Here is a 23,745-nt window from a genome sequence, read left to right as displayed (position 1 = left end):
TTGGTGATGGAAAGGAAGGCCTAGCATGCTGCAGTCCGTGGTGTTGCAAAGAGTCGGACACAACTGAGTGAACTGAACTGAGAAAACAAAGATCAGTCAAAGAGAAAAACAGATGAGACTGGGACTGATCAAAAGTGAAGATATTCACTAGAACTGAGGTAGAAAACTTTGAAATTTATATTCGAATGTTCAGTTAGAAACAGTGTCTGTCTTGTTTTGAATTTATGAGTAGAACAACATCCTCACTAAGCTTTTGCGTTTTAAAATGGCATATATGGGAACTAGTATAATTAAAGATTTCTACAATTTATATGCAGCTTATCCATATCTGTTTTGCATAAATTCTTAAAATTTGTTTTAATTATTACTGTTTTTATATACCCAAACCAAAAGTTTTGGGATTTCTCTGGGAAATGCAAGGAAAAGGATTGTGGAAAGAAGTCCAAATTAAACTGAGGACCACTCAGTTGTGCCCTTTTCTTTTTCCAGGGTTGGGGTACTTTTATGTATGAAAATCAGCTTAGTTAATTTTAAAGAAATTTTCATTTCTCAGTTTTGCATTTTCATAGTAATTAAGACTTTCATGATATTTTGCACTAAAATATGAATATGTGAAAGTCACCCTTTCTGAAGCTATTAAATAAGAGGACTTTCAGGTAATGCAGAGTCTAAATATTGTTAGTTACATGGCATTTGGAAGAAAAGAACAAATATTCTTTAGCCATTATATGTTACATGAAGTTTGTCTTTAGAGTCTTCCAGTGGTATAGTGGGTTGAAAGCACAGACTTCAGACTCTTGAGTTTTATATCTTTTTCTGCCATTTCCTGTCTTTACCACTTTAGTAATTTCCTGACCTTGAGCAACTTCAGAAGCTCTCGTCTATAAATGGGATTGATAAGTCATAAAAGCAATCCTAGAATTATGAAGTGCCTGGCATGTAGGTTACTTTCAGTGAATGTTAAATATAAATGCAAATTTTCTATAAATCTTAAAAAAATAAAAACCAAAACCAAGTTATTTGTCGTCTTCTTTGTGAAAGCTGTCCCATCTACTAAACTTTATTATTCAGTTGTTTCACTTACCCTCTACTGTCTAGAAATCATGAAGTACAAAATCAAACAGTTAACTCTTCTATTCTTTTAATAATAGGTTTAGGCAGGCTTTTGCCTTTTAGAAATTATATTCTAAGAATTGTTTGATAAAGGTAGAGTTTTTCTCTCCCTCTATGTGTAGTGATGGGTAGTATTTTTATTGTGATTTTTTTCCTTTGCTTTTTCCCTGAAGGAAAAAAGGCTAAATTAGGAGAAATAGAAAATTGCTGTTTGAATTTCCTCATATTATAATGTATAACTCATGTGACTGTAGGTTGGCCTATGAAGTATTCATTCTTGTTATTCAAATGAATGTACAAGAACTCAATCTCAAGACTGCTTTACAAGAAAAGGCCTTAGAAGAAAATGCATTTGTTATGTCGGTTGTATGTTTTATGGTGTATGTATATTTTTTGATTCCCTGATTTAACTTACATTATCAGTTAAACAGACCCAATGATATTGTTAAAATGAGATGCTACAAAATAAGAAATTCAGCCTGTTCCTGATAATTTCAGGTGCTTGTGCAGGAACAAGTCTTCTTTACTTATGAAAGGAGATGTGGAGAGCTTTTTGTAGTTTTTATTATTTCTGGAGTGATGAAGAGCTAGCCAGCAAGATTTTTCTGGTAATATATAGTAGTAAGTAGAACTTAACTAGTTTTCTGTTCAAAGTAACCTATGGAATCTTTATTGCATTGAACAACATTGCATTGGCTGTATAATGTATTGGCTATATAAAGTTCAATGTAACTCTTAAGCTGTGACTTAATTGACACTTCAAGTTGTATGATAAATCAGATGAGTTCACATATTTCTGATCATCCAGTTAAATCACTACAATATCACCCTCTTCAAATCCTCTGTTATGTTACTTTTAATCACATTACTGTGCTTTACTTTCTCCATAGCACTACCACTCTAGAAGTTATCTGGTTCATGTACTAGGTAGGCCATCTGTCTCACTAGACAACAAGAGAACATCAGGGCTCTTACTGCTTGCTGTTCACTGATGTACTCCAGAACCTAAAATGCCAGACATTTTCTTGATATTCAGTAACTGTTAAAAGAGTTGATGTTTGAGTAAATTTTAAGGATACTTTTAGAAGATCAAGATGGTCTTAGAGTTTTATTGTATTGAATGTTTGGGAGTATGTACTGTGAAGTAACAAAATTTGTATACAGAAATGGAGTATACATGTATCTTTCTCTGTGTGTAAGAGTTTCATTTTAATAGATTCTTAGAACTATCCTTGAGTCTTAGGTGATGTTCTGTTTATTGTACCTTTCATAAATTTTGTTTTTGTTTTTTTGTGTTTTGGTAAAGTTTTGGAATAAAGGCAGGCAACTAATTTGTTGTTCAAAATATCACTCTAAAGCTCAGAGTAACAGAAAAGATAATCAAGTCCATGAGTGATAATATAGTACGTAATTGTTGATAGTGATAAAATATTTAGGTAGAGGAATATAAGCCATACTGTGGATTGACTGCATAATAATTTTTAAAGCATTGTCTGATTCCATTTTTTAGTACATTTTCCAATTTGAGCAGTTTAGAATTTTTCAGGTAAAATACAGTATCCCTGATTTTTGCTAAGTCAAAATTTTCACTGTTTTTGTATTTTCCTTATTCTGTTAAGATGATTGAATTGTAAGATAATTGTTTTGTGTAGCCATTGACCATTTCTTTATGAAATTTCATTTTAATAAAATTGTTACTTGTTACTTGTCACTTGTTACTCTACATATGCTATCCAGAAATACCTCTACCCAATAATAATCTTAATTGATGAGTTCATTTAGTAGTAATTGGTGGATATGAGTTTTTTCCATTACTCTGCAAACCATGTTTTCAAATTTTTAGGAAGTATCACAAGTATGCTCAGCTATGTTTTTTTTAAGTTCTCTATTGAAGTTTGTTTTGTGATTTTTATTTATGCACATAAGATAAACATAATAACTGTTTCTTTACTTTCTTTCAGCCAATGGTAATGATAGTAAAAAATTCAAAGGAGAAGATAAAATGGATGGTGCTCCTTCTCGTGTACTTCATATTCGAAAATTGCCTGGTGAAGTGACAGAAACTGAAGTTATTGCTTTAGGCTTACCTTTTGGCAAGGTGACCAACATCCTTATGCTGAAAGGAAAAAATCAGGTACACTTATTTCTGGACTTAGAAAATGTTAAGCTCCAAACTGTCCTGTAAGTGTGAATTAGCTGTCGCCTGATGAAATGATAGTTTATGTAATTATACATAGTAGGTTACTTTTCTTAAGGAGCATGACAAAAGTTCTGCTCTGACTTTTCCTAGTAGCTGTGTATAAGAAATTAATGCTAGGGAATTAAAATGAGTAAGTCACTGTAGTTTTAAAATTTTGCTTTGTAAATTCACTTTAGAACTGTAGTGGAACTATTGTTCAAGGAGATTGTGGGAAATACAGATGTAATAACTTTTTTTGATTGTGGCTTTACTCTTTGTAATATCAGAAATCAGTAGGGACATTAGTATCATCTTACCTTTAAGCTTATCCCAGGGAAATATTTATCTGATTGCATTAGAAAAAAATAGTTATTAGTCCCAGATAATCTATACTGAATAGATACATCTGTAGCAGTAGGGTCCAGGTGTATTAAAAATCAAATTTTGTTTTAAAGTTCCTAATGATACCATTTAGAAGAATTTAGAGAAATTTAATGCTCTCTTAAATATAGTTAATATCGCTAATAAGATGACATTTAATTTTTTTCTTCTACTAGATTATAAATGCTTTAAAAACGACTTGGAGATCTCATATTTTCTAGGTTAGGCATGGTAAAATTCTGATTTTAGAAAATGTTTGGGTTTTATTTTCTCTAGCCTTTGTTGGAGGAGTTACATTTGTAATGTATGGAAATCCGAGGTGGAAGGCAGAAATGCTGTGTATGCTAAGAGCTGTCTACTGAGGTTAGCTTTAACTGTATCTCTAAGCTTCAGAAAGGATTTCTGATTGTACTTATTAGGGCAGTTCTCGGTAGTGATTTTTTTAATGAACCAAATAGATCACACAGATATTGAAGTTTATTTGAATTTAATTCATAGTATTATCATTTTTGCTATTGCAATTTTCAGGCGTTTTTGGAACTAGCAACAGAGGAAGCAGCTATTACCATGGTTAATTACTATTCTGCTGTGACACCTCACCTTCGTAACCAACCAATTTATATCCAGTACTCCAATCACAAAGAACTAAAAACAGATAATACATTAAACCAAGTGAGTATGTGTAGGTTCATAAATGAAATGTCCTAGAGCATATTAAGACTCATATTAGGAGAAAAAATATTTTTAACCACTGAGGAGATTTCTGTGTGATCTTTTAAATTTTTTGTTGTTGTTATATTTTCTTGCAGTATGTCCCTAAGTATTAAATGTTATGTTACTTTACAGAGTCTGTTATTTTCATATTTTAAATTAGTACTGAATAAATTAAATAGTATCTTTTCAGTTTTTTTAAGGTTCTAGTCAAAGTTCTTTTTCTTTGTACAAATTAAAACTTTTATATAGAAACTGTCTGAGGTGGGACTTAACTATAAACTGTTTATACAACTTTGATTAGATTTAATGTATGAAATTCAGTCCCTTTGGTTATTTGACTTTTTATAGGTTTTAATTTCTTATGGATAAATTCCTATTAAAGATGAATTAATGATTTTCCTGGAGGGAAATATAAGAATTGAGACTATATGAATATGTTGATCTTTTCAGGTAGAAGTTTCTAGTTATTTAAAATTAATGTTTCTTTAGAAAAGTATGGTGGTTTTAGATATAAACACATAGGATTGCAGTAAACAGTCATATAGAAACTTTAGTTCTTTTAATGTAGCTTTTAGCTAATTATATCTGTTTTAGTAAAATAAAAAGCTGTGTCTGGCTCTTGACTTAGCAAATGGAAAATAATCCTCACAAATTTTAACCTTTGTAAAAAAATAACTGAAGATCATTTTGATAGTATAATAACAATAAGCTTGTAAAACTTTTTGCCTAAAAGATAAGGCTAAGATTTCAGGTTTGTTTTTTTTTTAAGTTTGGTAAATTTTCATTACTTTTGAACCAGAAGTTGTACTTCTTACAGTTTATCAAAAGAAAATACCTATTCTCTATTCCTTTTACTTAAAGTGGCATTTAATATCCCAGTTGGGTTTAACATGTTAATATTTTCAATAAAGTAATTAGTGAATACATTCTCATTTTAAAAGATTCAAATGAAAAGGATGTGGAAAGGATAAAGATAAGGCATCTCTAGATATCTGTGGTGGGGTGTGAGGGTGGGGGCTGTAATTTCAAATAGGATAACCAGTGGACGCCTGATTGACAGGTGACATTTGAGTAACAAACCTCAGAGATTAAAGAGTAAAACACTTATTACAGTTTTGGTTATTTTTGACATCGGGAATAATCAGTGCAACGTTCCTTCTGTTGAAAAAAAGGTTACAGCCATATTTTTGACTTTCAAAAGTTCTTTGATAGCCTTTTTGTATTACAATTGGTCATTGTTTATAGATACTAATTAATGGTATTTTTAAACACTCTGCTATCTTTTACTTTCCTTAGTATTAGCTGTATGTTTATCTTGCTCTTTCTTCAACCCACCCGCTCTCATTGCCCGTTTTATATTTCAGAATCGACAGTTAGGTTTTATTGGACTTTACGTGCTTTCCTCTAGAGTAAAGTAATGAGTTGGATGCTGAACTAGGATTCCCCCAAATGCCAAAGAGGTTTTTACTTTGGCCTTTAAAACCCTCTTTAGAGTTTCTGTTCTTTTAAGGGGGTGTTTAGTTGTTGCTTTTGTTTTTACTAAGTTGGTTGATGGTGAGGAGGAAGAAGAGTTTAGCTGTTTGTTAGCCAAGCTTTCTGTTAATCCTTTTATTTTCACATTCCATTTCACCTCCTTCTGTGTACCTGCCAGTTTCTAATTTGACTCCTATAGCTGCTACCAGTGCAAACGCTCTTTGCTGTGTGTTCACTGTGTCTTCAGTCCATGCAATTTCTGTGTTCCAGGAATCTGATAAAATTATTCTCAGCCAGTGATGACCTCTCTTCAGTGTCTGCATTTATTCCATTTTGTATTTATTTATAGGCATTTTAATAGTGTTTTATAACAAAAGAGAGATGAATGTGTACATCAACCATAAATTCTTCCACAACCTTTTATCAAGTTGCAAGTCCTATGAATTCACTCTTCTCAATATCTGCCCAGTTTTCTTTTCTTTTTTCTACTTCAGTTGCTCAAACACAGCCATCTCTTACCTAGTAACTCTTGAAGTGAAATGAAGTTGCTCAGTTGTGTCTGACTCTTTGGCGACCTCATGGGCTTTAACCTACCAGGCTTCTCTGTCCATGGGATTTTCCAGGCAAGATTACTGGAGTGGTTGCCATTTCCTTCTCCAGGGGATCTTCCCAACCCAGGGATCAAACCCAGGTCTCCTGCATTGTAGGCAGACGCTTTACCATCTGAGCCACTAGGGAAGTCAGTAACTCTCTTACCGACCTTTAATTTTTGTCTTGAATACTTTCTCCCTAGTGATGTGTGTGTGTATCTTTCTAAAATGCACAGATCTAACTTGCTCTCCTGCAGCAGTTTCTTTTCATGCTCAGGATAAAGGCCCTTTCTGAGATGACTACTGTTTCTGACTGTGGCTGCTTCCCCCTCCATTTTCTTGTGCTTCTATCTCAGTAGTAATGGTAGATCCTATAACTTGGCATACTTTCTCTTCGTTTGTCTTTGGAGGCCACTGTGTTTCTGTGCTGTCACTTTTGCCTGAAATATTGTGGCCTGCCTATGTTTGTGCCAAGTTTCCATCCCACACTTCATATGACCACTTGTTAGACATCTTCAAGATTCCGTAAGCCAGTTTCCTTGAAAGCCATCCTCTGATCTACGAAGTAGATTAGGTTTGGATTAAGAACCTTTAATGCAATTTAAAATCACTGTGAGATACTGCCATGTGCTACCCTATTGGATACAATGAGGTAATTCCAAGTGTTGGAACAATGTAGAAAAGCTTGAACTCTTATAAATAAGTGATGGGAATGTAAGTTGGTAGAATGGTTTTTAAAATCTTCATTTGTCTGCTAAAGCTGAGCTTATTCCTGTTCTTTGACTTAGTAATTTTACTAGTCATGTATCTGAGAAAATTTATATATATGTGCATCAAAAGATATGTATGGGAAAGTTCATCGCACACTATATGTAATTACCCAAGGCTGGAAATGATCTAAATGTTGAGCAGCAGTAGAATGTGTTGTGGTATATTTATTTGTTGGAATACTCTCTGGCAAAAGAATGAACAAGCTACTGGTGCATGCAAAACTTGAATGGACATCATAAAAATTATGTTTATTGGAAGAATCCAGACCAGAGTAGTACATTCCATTTATATAACTGGGAGAAAACATGTGTGTGGCTTTTGGAGTGTTGGTAATGTTCTGTTTTTTATCTAGATAGCGCTTTCACAGATACGGTTTACTTGATATTTTATTGAGCTGTGTATACTCATGATTTGTGTCCTCTTATGTGTATGATTGTTTCAATACAAAGTTTAATTAAAGTCTAGATTGGCAGATCACCTCTGCTCCATGAATATTTTTAAAACATGTATGAAACATGAATGAAGTTATTTGTTAATGATAGTAGAGAACATAATTGTTAAGGTAAAAAAGGAAGATGTAGAAGAGTGAATATAGTATTAGAAAGAAAAATATGCAGTAGATAAGTACTTATGTGCTTGTATGGAGTATGTATATACATACATGCTTGAATATGTAGGTGATGTCTCTGGAAGAATACCCAAGATGATTGTGAGGGTTCGTAGGGGAAAGCATACAGGATGAGTGAGTTGCAGAGAAAAGTTAACTTCTTACACTGTTTGGATAGTATACCATGATCATGTGATTCCTGTTTAGAAAGTGTTCAATTATTTGAAATACCAGGTGTTAGAGTTGTTGTAAGTTGTGATATTTCCATGCTTATTATAATAAATGTATGTAGACATGTTCACTAATGAAGAAATTGATATTGCAATGAGCTACTTAAAATACTTTATTTAAATTTGTATTGGACTAAATATGTTCAAATATTTAACAAACATTGTTCTACAAATACTTTCATCTCTCTTTTATAATAGCTGTGTGCTCTAATAGTAGTGTAAATGTGTCCATTGTATTAAATATTTATCATATATTTCAAAATGTTGGATTTTAGTCACTTTAGCTGACATAAATTTATAGGTCATGTTTTATTTAATTACCATTTAGATGATGAAGTTTGACTAGAGGAGTGTGTGATCTCTTTGAGATTATGCTATGTGATTTCCTAGTTAGAGTATATATTATTTCAGTGAAATGAGCATCCCCTCACCTTTGTTGAGATATAATAGACATATATATTGTGTAAGTTTTAAGATACACAACTAACTGATGTGATTTATTTATGTTTTGCAAAATGATTACCAACACCACTTTAGCTAACAGGTCCAGAAAATGACACTTCATGAATTTGGGGGTCATATTTGCATAGGACCATGCTAAACTCTGTATTGTTTCAATATTGGTATGTGTGCTGCTAAAGGGAGCACTGATCCTTCCTTACATAAGTGGTGGTATTCTTTTGTGTTTGTCTTCCTTTTCATTTATTGCTGTGCTTTGTTTATATGCCTGTTCATCTGCCAATATAGCTTCTTCAAACTATAAAGCTAGCGTAGAGGTGTTAATTACTATTATATTTAACAGTTATTTGCCTTTATATAAAGGTTTTTTGACCCCAGATAAGGTAGAAAACAAACTATTTCCTTATCAGTGAATCTGTCAGAGAAATAGAAAAGACATAATGGTAATAAAGGCAGTCTTTTTGGAGCATTTAACATAGATTTAGTTGACATATTTCCTAAAAATACTGTGTTTTCTCAATTCCATATATATTTTTTTCACTTTTAAAATCTCAGAAATCAAGATGTGTCTTATAAGTTGATCTGTCATGGTTCAATTAGCAATATCTTATTAGTCCTACATAAAAGGATAGTTCATTTTACCATTAATGATGTATTAGAAACAATAACATGGATGGAAGATTCTTTATATTTTATCTTGAAGTATTCCTGAGAATTTTATGGCTGTGTACTGTGGTATACATCAGTTTCTGTTGTAAAAATTTTGGTTTCAAAAGTTACACTAGTATAAAAAAAATTTGTATCTGAATATTTCTCTTTTAGGATTTATTAGAAATAATAAGCTTTATAGGAGTTCTTTTAGATAATCTAGTAATTTCCTTTTAAGGTTTGCCATCTGCCTTTTTTATGGAATGAATAATGTTAAAGTTTCATTGTTCTCTAAGTTTCTGTTTAAAACATTTTCTGAATCGGTCAGACCACATCTTGTTGTTTTGAGAATAAATTACATGGCTTATCTATCTTATTCAGCATTGGTCCCAAACCCTCAGCAACTGTTTCGAGGTAAATACTAGTATTATACTTGAATTGTAAACAGACAATATGTGGCTTATGGCAGGTGCTTAAAAGTATATTTACTGAATGAGTGTTAAATTTTATTTAATCCGTATGTGTTCTAGAAAAGAATTTAATACTGTAGCATGTAGCAAAGTATCAGTGAATATACCGGGAATATTCTAAAGTGCTTATGTTTTGATTTTTAGCGTGCCCAAGCAGTTCTTCAGGCTGTGACTGCTGTGCAGACAGCAAACACTCCTCTCAGTGGCACCACGGTCAGTGAGAGCGCAGTGACTCCAGCCCAGAGTCCAGTGCTCAGAATAATCATTGACAATATGTATTATCCTGTAACGCTTGATGTTCTTCACCAAGTAAGTTTAATTTAATTTGCATTTTATCTATAAAATGGAGAAATAATAATACAGTAGATATAATTTGTTTTGATTTTAATATTTTAACAGATATTTTCTAAGTTTGGTGCTGTATTGAAGATAATCACATTTACAAAAAATAACCAGTTTCAAGCTCTTCTCCAGTATGGCGATCCAGTAAACGCTCAGCAAGCAAAACTAGTAAGTCTAGGTTTTTTTGAGAGCAATAATTTTCAGTGGCAGATATATATACACACACACACATATATAACTAATATCATTAATATTACAATTACAATTATTATTTATATATTATTAATATTACTATTATGTCAGTAACTAATACTGACATAACAGCAATACCATATAGCATTTTAGATGACATAGATCAGTGCCGTAGAGATAGTATTAGAAAGCTTATATTTGTGATAAAAAGAAATGTTTATTTTTAACAATTGTCATGTTTGTAGTTATCTATAATATAGGCTTATATTCTGCATTTTTGTTTTATTTAGGTCCAAATATTTTGTGCTCTTGAGGATATAGCAGGATTATATTATATTATGCATGCATACCTGTATAAGATTTTACATTTTCCAGTGGGAGTTTCAAAGTACTTAATTCGCTGTAAGGTACTTTGGCTGAAATATATCAGTACTCATGTGGCTCAAATGCTGTGATAAGCTCTCAGTTGATTTCCAGTATTCTTTTTAAGTATTTTTTTAAAAGACAGGTTTTTTCAGTACATTCTTGGGCTCCTTTTTATTCCAGTCACTTACCTTTTTTTTGTTGTTGTTATATATGGAGGGTAAGAAACTATTCAAAGCAGTAAAATGTACCCGTGTCACGGCTACTACCATTGAAAACTGCATACCAGTCTTTGTCTTATTTAAATCTTCCTTTGTCTCTTTAACTTCTTGTGCTGTAGTATAATATCATTATTTTCATTCCACTATTAAAAAATTAAATATTTATTGTGTGTGTAAAGTGTTAGTCACTTAGTCGTGTCTGACTGTTTGCAACCCAATGGACTATAATAGCCTGTCCCAGGCTTGGCTGCCCATGGAATTCTCCAGGCAAGAATACTGGAGTGGTTAAACCTTTTTTAAATCAGCAGTCTCTGCTTAAAATTGTCTTACTTCTTTTTTCTCTCTTTCACTCTTTTACTTTCAGACTGATTATGCTCTATTACTTCAGTGCTTCCTCCAGATCAAGATAGCTTGTTTGAAACCAGGCCATTTTTAACTACTGTTTCATTTCCATTCTTAGAATCTCATTTGGGGAGCAGAAGTAGCTTCAGGTAGCAGAAAGACTTTACTAGTAATAATAGCATAATTGAAATGATTTACCAAGTGCTGTTATCTCATTCTTTTTCTGACTACTATGTATTGTAAACTGAACAGGAATTTTTCCTGTTAGCAGATGCTCAAGATTCAAAGTGGTAAATGATTTATAATGTACACATCTGTAGAGTAGACATTTTTTCAGTCTACTCTTCTCCACTGTTTCTACTCAGTGGTTCCCGGTTGCATGATCTAATCATATTTCCCTTTTCAGGAATAAATTAGCAATTATAGTTATTTTTTCAAAAATAATTATCTTTCCTAACATGCTTCAGCCCTCCAACTTTGGAGATACTTTATATTTAAAGAGATACCAAAATAATTGTGGTATGAGGTTTGATCAATAGCAGACAGTCTAGAAGCCATGTTCTTGATGGCATTTTTCACAACTTCAAACAAATTTAAATATAGTGCACATATTTCTTAATGTGAAATATTTTCTTTTTGTCATTCTGATCCAGAGGAAGACTGTTTAGTAAAGGACCAGTGAAATGGAATTTGATTTAGAATTGTACCTCATTTGGGCTCTGGGATTCAATGGGGAAAGTAGTTTATATATATTTTTCAGTATTTAATAGGTTTCCATTTAACCAATCTTCTGCACAGAAAATAAGCATTAAACTGCTGGTGTTTATGAATGTTTATATACACTCAGGTCCTCTCTACAAAAATCTGCAAAGAGATAATTACTTTATTAAGCTTTTATTCTGGTATCTGAGCTCAACTATATTCCACTTATTGGAGAAGAAAAAAGGAGTCTCTTTTCTAATCTTGCTTGTCCCATTGTCTTGTAATCCAGACTCCATCTAAAACCTATACTTTTGATGACGCCAGTATTTTTCTTCATACCTTTATCTGGACTATTGAGTGTAGCCAGAGAATATCACATAATCTAACCAGTTGATACCAGTTTAAACTCATCAGCATTAACTACAAATAGGCCCTCTACTCTGCTTGCAAAATCTTACCACGTTTCTTCAGTCTTCTCCCGTTTTCCACAGTTGTCTGTATCAGATAGAAATTTGTCTTTCCATCGAGTTGCCTTTCACTCTTATGACCTTACCTACTCCTTCTCAGAAAAAAATAGAAACTATCAGATAGAAACTCTTATCAACTTTTCTCACAAAATATACTTATACCCACACATTTCTTTCTCCTAAATATAAGGCATAGATATTTCTAAGACCAGTAAACGCCAGATACCATCCTCTTCTGCCTCCTAGGAGTCTTTGTACTTTTATTTCTCCTTTCTCTTACATTTTTCTCCATGTTAGTTACTTCTCACCAGTGTTTCAAGCGTGCTTAAATGTTTCTCATTTTTTTTTAATGAATTTATTTCCCTTAACTCCATATACCATTTATTTGTCCATCTAACACCTTATCTCCCTTTCTTTTCATTTATTACCAGACTTCTTAAATAAGTTGTCTTTGTTTGCTTATTATACTTATTCCCTTCTTATTTCTCTACTTAACTGTAATTTGGTTTCAGCTCCCATATACACAAAAAATTCTCCCCAAAAAATTCTACTCCAGGGGCCACTGGAGTAGCTAAATCTCAACAGAATTGTTCAGTCCTTGTCTTACCTAACCTCTAGGTAACCTTTGACATTGAATCTGTCTTGCCCTTTCTTAAAATCCTCTTTTCTCCTGGTCTTTAACACTTCTCACCTAGATATATCCCACCTCTCTGTTCATTCTTTGTTACATCCCTCCCCTTCTTCTAGGGGGACCTCACCTGTTACACACAGTTTAGCTACACTTTGTGATTCTGACAGTACTCACATCCTTTTATTTCTAGGTTGCACATTGGAGAGACCCAGGCTAGAACTGTGGAGCACCTTCAAACTTAGTGTGTTCAGTTAAACTCCTGTCACCCCCACCACTACCAGCAAAAATACTAAAATCTGTATTTTATGTATCAATTTCTAGGTATTGATCAGGTCACAGGTCAATCTAAGAAATAAGACAGGAAGCATTGGATCATCTTTTATCTTCTTTTACTCTTCCTCCTTTCAGCCTATCACCAAGTCTTAACTGATTTTAGATCCTAAATTTCTGTTCAGGCTATTCTTTTGTCTCCAACTCTTGCTGTCGTCACCATAGTCTAAGCTAGTGTTTTTCAGAGCACTAGTCTCCAGCGCTGTAAGAAGCTTGTGCCAGCATACAGACTAGCTGACTTTTAGCTGTGGTTTGTTTCATGCAGGATTGATCATGAATTCTGATAGACACTTCTCGTCATGCGAGGTGAACTGGGCTGCTAGTCCATGAACCACAGTTTGAGTAGCACTGATCTAAGCCATCAAGCCATCTCTTAAATCTGTGCCTCATTGGCCTTCTAGTCTAAATCCACCACTGTGAGTTTTAAGAATGATCTCAACTTAAAGTCATATTTCTTCCTCCTCTGTACCCTTCAATGACTGATTTTTGTCCTTGGTATAAAAATACTCTTCTTTAACATAGCTTATAAAAACTCTAACTCTTGTCTCTCCAGTCTCATCATATACCTCTGTAACCATATTGGGCTTTTTTTTTTTTTTTATGTTTTTTTATTGTTCGAAAAGTCACATAATATAAAAGATACTATTTTAACCATATTTAACTGTACAGTTCAGTGGCACTCAGCGCATTCATTGTTGTGCAACTTTCACCGTCATCCATGTCCTGAATTTTCCACCTTCCTAAACTGAAACTGTCTCCATTAGACACTACCTCCCCAGCTTCCACTCCCAGTCCCCTGCCATCTGCCACTGTACTTTCTGACTGTGAATTTGAGTATTCTTGGTATCTCTTAAATGGAATCAACAGTATTTGTCTGCACCTAATGTGTATTGGACTTCTTTAATTCTTGGGTATGCTGTATATTCTCTGATCTCATGGGCTTACAACTTGCTATATTCTATGTACTAAAATACTTTTCTCTTCATCTCTTTATGACCAACTCCTCATTTCCCTCTTTCAAGTTTCAGTTTAGAAGTCTCTTCTCCAGAGAGGTCTTCTATAAGCTTTCAACTAGACTTGATCCCTTCTTTCCTTAGTTCTCACCACCACAGATCAAATTTATATTCACTTATTAAGTGTCTGAATTCTGGAGAAGGAAATGGCAGCCCACTCCAGTATTCTTGCCTGGGAAATCCCATGGACAGAAGAGCCTGGTGGGCTGTAGTCCATGGGGTCGCAAAAGAGTTGGGCCTGACTGAGCTACTAAGTGAAAAAGCGCCTGTGGTCTGCTGGACGTGAGCTGTGTGACAGGGGTCATCAGGCCTGCGGCGTTCTCAGAACTCAGCACAGTGCATGGCACATCACAGGCAGGAGGGCGCTGTTTCAGCATGTCACAACTCGCCCGGCATCTGGCGTGCTGTAGATCTCTTCCTGCCTTTCAACCATCCATGTACATCTCAGTGTATGATAAAATGAGTTAGATCTAAACTTTGTAATTCAGTTGCTATATTTTTATGCTTGTTAAAACAGTAGAAATCGTAAAATTTACAGGTAAGGAATAATAGTTTGGGAAGAGAATTTCAAGCCTGCTTCACTACTTCTATAGTGATAGTTGTTCAGATGATTGAGAGAATGAAAAAATGTCACCTGTGCCTTGGGAATTCATTTAGCAAGCATAGTGTATCTTTAGGTTTGGAGGGAAAGAGAACTTAGAGTGTTCTTTTAAAATATGGTTCAGAACCTTCTTATCATATAGATTGCTTATAAAAGATGGGACTCAGGCTCCTCTGAGCTAACAGTTATAATCTTTGGGGTTGGGAGCCCACTGCTCTGTTTTGTTTTAAAAGCCCTGGGAATCACTGCCATGTAAAGGCAATGTGAGTGACATTGCCAACCAGACTCTTGCCATGTATTAGTTACGATCCTTGGCAATTACTTTCAGTTGATTTGAATTCTTTCCCCCAGCATTTTATTTTATAAGAGAATAGTAACTCAGGAAAAAAACATCTTAAAAATGGAGTTTTATTAGTGAGGGTTGGAGGGGAAAAATGTAACCATCTCCTGAATTTGTTCTGAGGTTCATGTATATTGCAATCCAGTCTCTTTAAAAACCTCTGAAGTCAGGGGGACACATGTACACCCATGGCTAATTCATGTCTATGTATGGCAAAAAACATTATAATATTGTAAAGTAATTATCCTCCAATTAATTAATTTTAAAAAAAAAACCTCTTAAGTCAACCAAAAAGGTAATGTTCTGTATATTGAGGTTGGCATTTAGGGTGGTAGTCACCACCAGTAATCACCAATCATTGTAAAAATGATAATTATCAAATAAGAAATAAATTATTTTAAATGATCCTTGAACTTATTAATGAAAATGCCCTAATGCCTTTTTCAGAAATCTTTTTCAGTGTATTGGCAAACAAAAATATCACTCACTTAACTGTGGCTTTCTAGTTCAGTTTCTGTATTTTCAAGGTATAGAAAGTGAAGTCGCTCAGTCGTGTCCGACAGTTTGTGACCCCATGGACTGTAGCCTACCAGGCTCCTCCCTCCATGGGATTCTCTAGGCAAGAATGCTGGAGTGGCTTGCCATTTCCTTCTCCAGGGGATTTTCCCGACCCAGGGATCGATCCTGGGTCTCCTGCATTGCAGGCAGACGCTTTAACCTCTGAGCCACCAGGGAAGCCCTCTAGGTATAGAAGTAGACTCCTTTTCACCTGAATCTTTAAAAATTATTTCATTTATACAACCCTGAAATTGTAACACACTTGGTAGAAAATTGTAACACAGCTTTTAGGGGTACTCTCTACTTTTATTAGGAATGTGTGCAGTTGACACTGCACAGTGACACTGTATCTTTCGGAAATCCTATCATTAATGGTTCCTTCCAGGAGAGTATATTTCTTTAAGTTTCATTAGTGGCTTTTCCTATTTTTATCCATATGCAGTGTTTCATTGTGTTGTTAATTATGCATTCTGTATTTAACATCTTTATTGAGTTTATCATGTTTTTGACATAAATCTTATATTTACTATGAAGATATTTTTTCCTGCTTGTTTTCATGTACTCTCCAAACTTTACCTTTGCATAGATACACTTGAGAGGCTTTTTTGCAAATTAACTTGGGCTTTTACTGTCAGAAATCTTTGCTCCAGCAAGATCATTACAATCTTGATTGCTGAACACTGACTGACTTGTGTGCTACTGTTATTTCCTGGAAGTTGGCAAATAACAATGAACTTAAAGTGAGCTTGCATATATAGTTTAATTTGATTTTTCTTCTTACTTCACTTGTAGTCATTTTACCTCAGCCAGCTATTGAAAATGCCTGGATTTCTGTTATCATGTGTCCTCAGCTCTCTTTCCTCTTCCCTCTTGCTAATATACATATTGTTTCCTGATTTCTCTAGCCCTTGTATCTTAGGTACAGTTTTGTGTATGCCTAGTGTGTATACCTTGTGTGTATCTTAGGTGTACCTGTGTATAACACCTACATAAAGTGTGGGTTTTTTTTTTTTTTGGTTAAAGGTTTCTAGACAGCTTTCAAGCAGTTAGCATAGTCATTGTAAATATTTGGCAGTCAACCTCTTTGATAGAACTTGGCCCCAAAGAAACTCTGCTTGTTTTGAAGTTAGTCATTTTGTATCGGTACGTTACTTCTTGCATTAATCGAGGTACTATGATCCAAAGCCAGGTCTTTTCTTACAGTGTATCAGATTTTTTGTATATTATTGAAATAGTCACCTAAGAGTGAATTTTGACATTCATGTATAAGGTAGAGACAGATTCTGTTACCTGGCTCGCCACTTCTCCTATAGGAATGAGGAAATGAAGACCTATTTTCAGTGCTTTGTTTGCTTTTACAGCAGAGTATTGAATTAATTACTTACTAAGTATTGAATAAGAATTACTTATGAAGTATTGAATTAATACTTACATTACTCTGCCTGAGAGAGTTGATACTTCCCATTCTCATGTGATGATAGGTGCTTTCCCTAATTCAAATAGAATTCAAATCCTGATGTGTATGTAGTCCTTTTATGTGAGTATTGAAATGGGTAAACTCATGTTGAATTGTATTTTTAAGTTAGCTTTTAGCTTGGTAAATATAGTCACTTAAATCTTAATTTTGTATATTAAAGGATTTTCCCTTTTTCACAGAGTGGGAATATTTTAAATAAATATTTAAAATATTTAAATATTTTAAATTTTAAAAATATTTTAACTATAAACTTTATATACATAAGCAGCTATTGAGATTTCCTTTTTCCATAACAGAACACTCTTGACTATTTTTAAGTCTGTTTCAGTTACGTTCCTTTTCCAATAATATAGCCATTAAAATAGTCATACTGAAGTAATATAAAAATTCTTCTTTCAAACATCAAGTGTGAAAAATATGTTTGTCTACTATTAATACAGTTCTATATTTACACACCTAGTAGATCTTGATCTACATAGGTATCAGGCTTGATCTATTTATGTATTGTTAGCAGAAGAATTGTTGTTTTATTTTTGAAGTGAATTAGAGCTAAACATGTCCTTCATTTCTGAACTGTTACTTTATACAGAAAATATTTATTCTTCTAATAAAAAATCAACAATATATTCCCCTGTTCTCTAGTTTGTTTCAGGTGTCTGTCTAGCTGGAGTATAAATGGCGATTATATAGGATCAGAAAAAAACATACAGCACCATGTTTTTTTCTATGCTTTATATGTTTTTTTCTATGCTTTATAATTCATGATACACTTGCACACATGTGGTCTTTTATCTAATCCTCACAATAATCCTGCAAGGAAGCATGGCAGGCATTGTCATCTGTCTTCCAGATTCTGAGATTAGAAAAGATTAAATAACTTGTTGAAGGTGACCTAATTGAGTGTAGTCTTTCAACTCTAGAGCATAAGTATTACCATCTGGCAAAAAATACGTGTGTAATAAAATTAACTTTAAACTATTGTGCAAACTATTGATATTACAGTACTACTTTGGCAGGATGACCTATATTTGTGACCTTTGTTTTTTTAAAGTAAAATATTTGCAGGTTTTTGAAGTTAAAAGTATATTAGCACGTATATTTAACTGGTTATATTTTATATTTAAGTAGCATTTTGTATTTAAAGACAGTAGTATTTGTGGAAAACAATATACATGCAGCTAGTGTAGCAAAGAAAAGAGTATGGAATTTGATCCCTTTTCTGGCAACTTTTATTATGTGCAGCTTTTCATTGTTGAATTTTTTATCAGAGTCGTACTTTTTCTAATTTTTATCTCTTAAAATTGCTGTTATACTTTATTCACTTTTACAGGCCCTAGATGGTCAGAATATTTATAATGCTTGCTGTACCCTAAGGATTGACTTTTCCAAACTTGTGAATTTGAATGTAAAATACAACAATGATAAAAGTAGGGATTATACTCGACCTGATCTTCCATCTGGGGATGGACAACCTGCATTGGACCCAGCTATAGCTGCAGCGTTTGCCAAGGAGACTTCTCTCTTAGGTATGATTTTTATTGTCTGTACCACTTCTGCCAAATGGGCAAGTGCCTGTTAAACTGCAGTAAGTATAATGAATCTCCCATTTTGAAATTTAAGAAATTATGTTAGATATTTTTCCCTCTTCAGGTAAGAATGTATATGAATACTGTTGGAAGAAAAACCTAAATTCATAAGTATAATTAAAGTTGTGTCAGCATTCCTTTCACCTATCTCATCTTCTCTCCCAAAATAGAAGAGGAAAAGCTCTAATGAAAAAATACTGTTGAGTTCTTAAGAAAACATTTACACTTTAAAGTCATGCTATCTAGAGGCCATTGTGCATATTCAGTCTTAATTGTTTCAGATAGACTGGTGAGCCAGTCTGATTGTTTCAGTTTAGCCCTGCACAAAAAAAACAGAAAGTTAACAGGGGTAGCATATAATGGGAGTAGGTGTATGGATTTTTCAAAGCATGTTGTAGTCTTAAAACACAGTTTTAACTAGGAAGAATTTTATATAAAATTTATTTTGGTATTTATTTGCATTTTGTCTTAGTTATTATATTTCACCTCATTCTGCAATGGATTAGACCCACCTAATAAAAAAACACAAATATTTGCAACTAATAGTTGACAGAGTCAAGATGAAGAAAAAATAACAGAAAATGTTATTTTGTAAGTAAAATAAGTGATTTGTAACTTCAGATGAAATTTTAGTTTCCTTTTGATGTATTCAGGAAATTCTTGGTTTCTGGTTTGTAAGATTATCATTATATGAATGTTTCCGGACGTATGTAACCTAAGATTGATGAATCACAAACTTGTTCTTATAGTTTAGCTTATTGCTATTATTCAGTTGCTAAGTATTGTCCCCGTGGACTGTAGCATGCCAGGCTCGTCTGTCCTCCACTGTCTCCCGGAGTTTGATGAACATAAGTTGAGCTTATATTCATCAATTTAAAAAGAAAAAGCATTAAAATAAAATAATTTTTGGAAATACTTATTTAGTGTGAATATGTAACGTGTTATCCATTTATAAATATGTTATATAAGTGATACATCATCTATGAACAGAGACACTAATGCACAAGAGAAGCATTTGATATGTGAAATTAATTTTGATAATTTTAGACAAAACTGACCCCTTATTCTGATTGTCTAATACAACTTGCAGAAGTTATAGCAGTTTATCATAATAAGTTTATCATGATAAATTTATCATAATGAATTCTTTAGGTTGATAACATTCTTTCCTGACAGAATCTCCATCACTATGTGGGCTTAGTTTAAAGCTTTATTTCTTCCACTTGGCTTGTAAGTAAATAATATTAACTATTTTATGGTGTACCATTTTTTTTAAGTTAAGAATGAGACAGTAATGAGTGATACATGGCCTTTGGTTGTAATTGTTACTGTGAATTCTTAATTTTTTGCTGATAGAACTTACAGAAAAGACAAAAATCAACATTTATTTAATAGCTTCTAGATCCCAGGGGTTCTGCAAGGTACTTGGCAGATACATTATTTAATTCTTAAAATAACCAAAGTTGAAGATGATATCAAGATTTTATAGTCGTTTCTATGAAGTTTAAAATTTTACATTCAATTCATTAAAGAAACAATGGTAAAAGACCAAGAAATTTCAGCTACTTTCAAACATAGGACTTCCTTAGACCCATAATCACTTCCTTGGACCCTAAGAGCTGTGTATATTTGCCCATTGTGGGGGTAGTTGATGAATTTGTGTATGTATTTTGGATTCTGGGTGGAGTCATGGATTTGTCTATGGAGTTTATCATCATTTTTCTTGTAATGGCCTTGGTGGAATTCTTTTTTAAAGTAATAATAAATAAGAACTCTTTCTCTAAATCTAAATCTAAAAGATTATACAGTCCTGGCATAGCTAACTTTTGTTTTATTCAGTGCTTTTATCATTTCTCAAGTGTTGTACGTTTTTGCATTAAAAGAGTAAAAGTTGCTCAGTTTTTAGTAAATTTGGTGTCTTCTTGCTGCTCTGTCTTGAAGATTTCAGTGTAATATTCTGGCATACCTTGTTTCAATGTGCTTCACAGATACTGTGTTCTTTTACAGATTGAAGGTTTGTGGCAGCCCAGCATTTTCAGATGATAGTTAGCATTTTTTAGCAATAAAGTATTTTGTAATAATGGTATATATTTTTTTAAAACATACTATTTGCACACTTAAACTACCATATAGTGTCAACATAGAAAAGTATTTTGGGGTGAAAGTATGTGAATTCTTCTTCCTTGACTAAATGACTTCATTGTTTACATGTTTTAATGGTTTTAACTGGGATTTTTTAAATTTTAAATATCCTCAAGTAGTTTTTGAAAGGTGAGTTATAAATTTTAAAAATCAAATAAAGGAATTTATTTATAATTCATAAGAGATAACTACCTATATTTTGATATATTTTTTTCTTATTTTCTATGTAAATACACTTGTAAAAAATTAAAATCACACTATTTGCTGTTTTGTGTTTCATTTTATTGTTTTGTTTTGTTTTGTTTTGTTTTTTTGAAAAATGGTAATTATAATAGCAAGATAGCCTGCAAATGGATGTATAATACTTTTGGATATATGTTGGATGTTTAGTTTCCCTTCATACTTTTCATTAATGTAAGTGGCATTGTGACCACCAGTACCTGTATGTAACATTTTTGTCCCTTACTTAGACTAGATTCTAGAACTAGAATTGTTGTGTCAAAGAAATGTTAAAGCCTTGTGATTCTTGTTTCAGATTTCTTTCCAGAATGGTGATAATTAATTTAACATACATGGTGTATGAGACTGGCTGTTCTACTTTTTCCTGTTCCAACATTGAGTATTAATACTTTTATTTGCTAGGGTATTAACATATGATAAGGATGTCATATTATTTTAATTTTTATCATTTTATGAACTAGTTTATAATTTCTAAATGCTCATGAGATATTTACAACTCTGAATTGGTTGTGTGGATTCTTTCTTTTGGAATATACAACACATGTTAAATGTATATTAAGGATATTTTGCTCATATTTTATGAGCTAAGCATTCAACTTCATACTGTTACTGTAGATTGGCCAGTTATGGAAAAAAATGTTTTAAAATAATTCATCATAATCCAAGCATTTCCATTTATAGGACATTAAGATAACGTTTTTTGCACCCCTACCCCCTTCACTCACCTTTGGTGGATAGTATAATCTTATGAAGAATCACTTACTATTTTACTTTTTAAAGTAGTCATCAGACACTGTTTGTAGTAACATGCAGTATTGCTCTAGTAAGGTCATACCTTCTGGAATGGTGACTAAATTTTTTTCTCTTGTTTATTTGCTTCCATTGATACCTAATCAGTCAGGTGACTTCAAATTATAACAAACTAATATTGATAGGATCCATTTTCAGCTTGAGTCTTTCGTAAGCAGTACTTGGTCAAAGTGAAATAATTTATAGGTATCCCTGTATTTCAGAAATTCTGTAAGAACACAGATAGAAAGAAAAGAGAGTGAAGTCGCTCAGTCGTATCCAACTCTTGTGACCCCATGGACTAGAGCCCACCAGGCTCTTCCGTCCGTGGGATTTTCCAGGCTAGAGTACTGGAGTGGTTTGCCATTTCCTTCCCCAGGGGAATCTTCCTGACCCAGGGATCGAACCCGGGTCTCCCACATTGTAGGCAGATGCTTTACCATCTGAGCCCCCAGGGAAACATAACTAGGTGATATTTCTTTTCTGCTAAATATTTAGGAGGATTCACTTTATTTTGTGTGGTTTTTATATCTAAGCAGTTGACTAAGTTTAGTCATTTTGGAATCAATATTACAAATTTTAATTGGTTTATTTTACACAGTAGGTTTTTAAAACTAGCATTTATATGTGGCTTCTCTGCTTCTTTCTTTCAGAGTTAGGAATCACTGTGTCTTCAAAAATGCAGTTTATTTAAGAATGGAGATGAGTGCTTTGTAATTAGTTAGAAATCTGATGTTTAAATACATAATCACAAACCTGACAGACTATTAGTTATCTACATCAAAGAACAAGGTGATCAAAAATCCTTGAGATTATAAATTGAGATGTCATTATAATGATCATTTTATCATGTTTAAGAAGTGTAGTTAATTTATTAAGGGGTGGATCACTTTTAGGAAATTGCTAAAAGTAATTTTTCATGCTCATGCTATCTACATTTTAAAAATTAATCCAGTTAATACATTCCAAGAGCACTTCAGAGCCTTCTGTGTAGCAGTCATTCTCATCATACAGTTTTAAAAGAAAAGCAAACTTTGTGTAAGAGATTTTGATATTAAAATAATTGATGATTGAGAATAGATGTAACAACCATCTAGGTAAACCTGTAATCCTTATAGATCTGTGCTTCTCAGAGTTTTCCTGCACATCAAAGTCACCAGGCCCTACCCTAGACTGAAAATCACTATGAGTGGGGTTCCATGCATTTCTAATTGTTTAAGATTCCAAGATGGTTTTACTATGTAGTGGGAGTTGAGCATTACTGCTATAGAGAAAGTATGTAATATTTTAGATGCTTTATTTTAGCTTTTTAGCACGGTTATTAATGTTCTCATAAAAACATTCTTCATACCTGTTGACCCAGTATTTTAATACTTTTCTTTATTCATGCCTTATAACTCTGCCTTGATACAGTTCCACTGATAGATGTTCAGTTTAACTGTTAAGTTGAATTTACTTTGGTTTTCTTTTCTGTGTGTTTATGATGCATAAAATTAACAAGCAAACTCATTTTTTAAATACTTTTTAAAACTTAATATATTAAAACTTACTTTAAATGACTTGTGAATGATTTTTTAATAGGTTATTTACATGGTGATTTTTTAAAAGCTTTTACTATCAAAGTTTTTTTTTATCATATACTGATGTAATAAACCCTATATATTCATCATCTCAATTCACTAGTTTCCACACTTGTTATATCTGTTCATTTTTTCTGTTATATTTTATTTTTTTCTGTTATATTTAAAAGCAAAACCTCAACATTATGTCATCT

At 33.0% G+C, this 23,745-nt stretch overlaps 1 protein-coding gene and 1 pseudogene across 5 annotated transcripts in view; one reads left to right on the top strand and one right to left on the bottom strand.

Moving 5' to 3' along the window:
* Positions 1 to 23,745, top strand: part of PTBP2 (polypyrimidine tract binding protein 2) — an 83,069-nt gene that overhangs the window by 38,460 nt on the left and 20,864 nt on the right. For all 5 annotated transcript variants that reach the window (XM_043875742.1, XM_043875741.1, XM_043875740.1 and 2 more), the window contains exons 4-8: positions 3,075 to 3,247; positions 4,202 to 4,345; positions 9,780 to 9,944; positions 10,035 to 10,145; positions 18,545 to 18,740. In XM_043875742.1, the coding sequence (XP_043731677.1) occupies positions 3,075 to 3,247; positions 4,202 to 4,345; positions 9,780 to 9,944; positions 10,035 to 10,145; positions 18,545 to 18,740 (789 nt within the window). The remainder of the gene's footprint in view (positions 1 to 3,074; positions 3,248 to 4,201; positions 4,346 to 9,779; positions 9,945 to 10,034; positions 10,146 to 18,544; positions 18,741 to 23,745) is intronic.
* Positions 8,607 to 8,706, bottom strand: LOC122678517 (annotated as a pseudogene).

The sequence above is a fragment of the Cervus elaphus genome, chromosome 20 (genome assembly GCF_910594005.1).
Source record: "Cervus elaphus chromosome 20, mCerEla1.1, whole genome shotgun sequence".
NCBI lineage: Eukaryota > Metazoa > Chordata > Mammalia > Artiodactyla > Cervidae > Cervus > Cervus elaphus.
The sequence above is the reverse complement of the archived record's forward strand: the minus strand, read 5'-3'. Positions and strand labels throughout refer to the sequence as shown.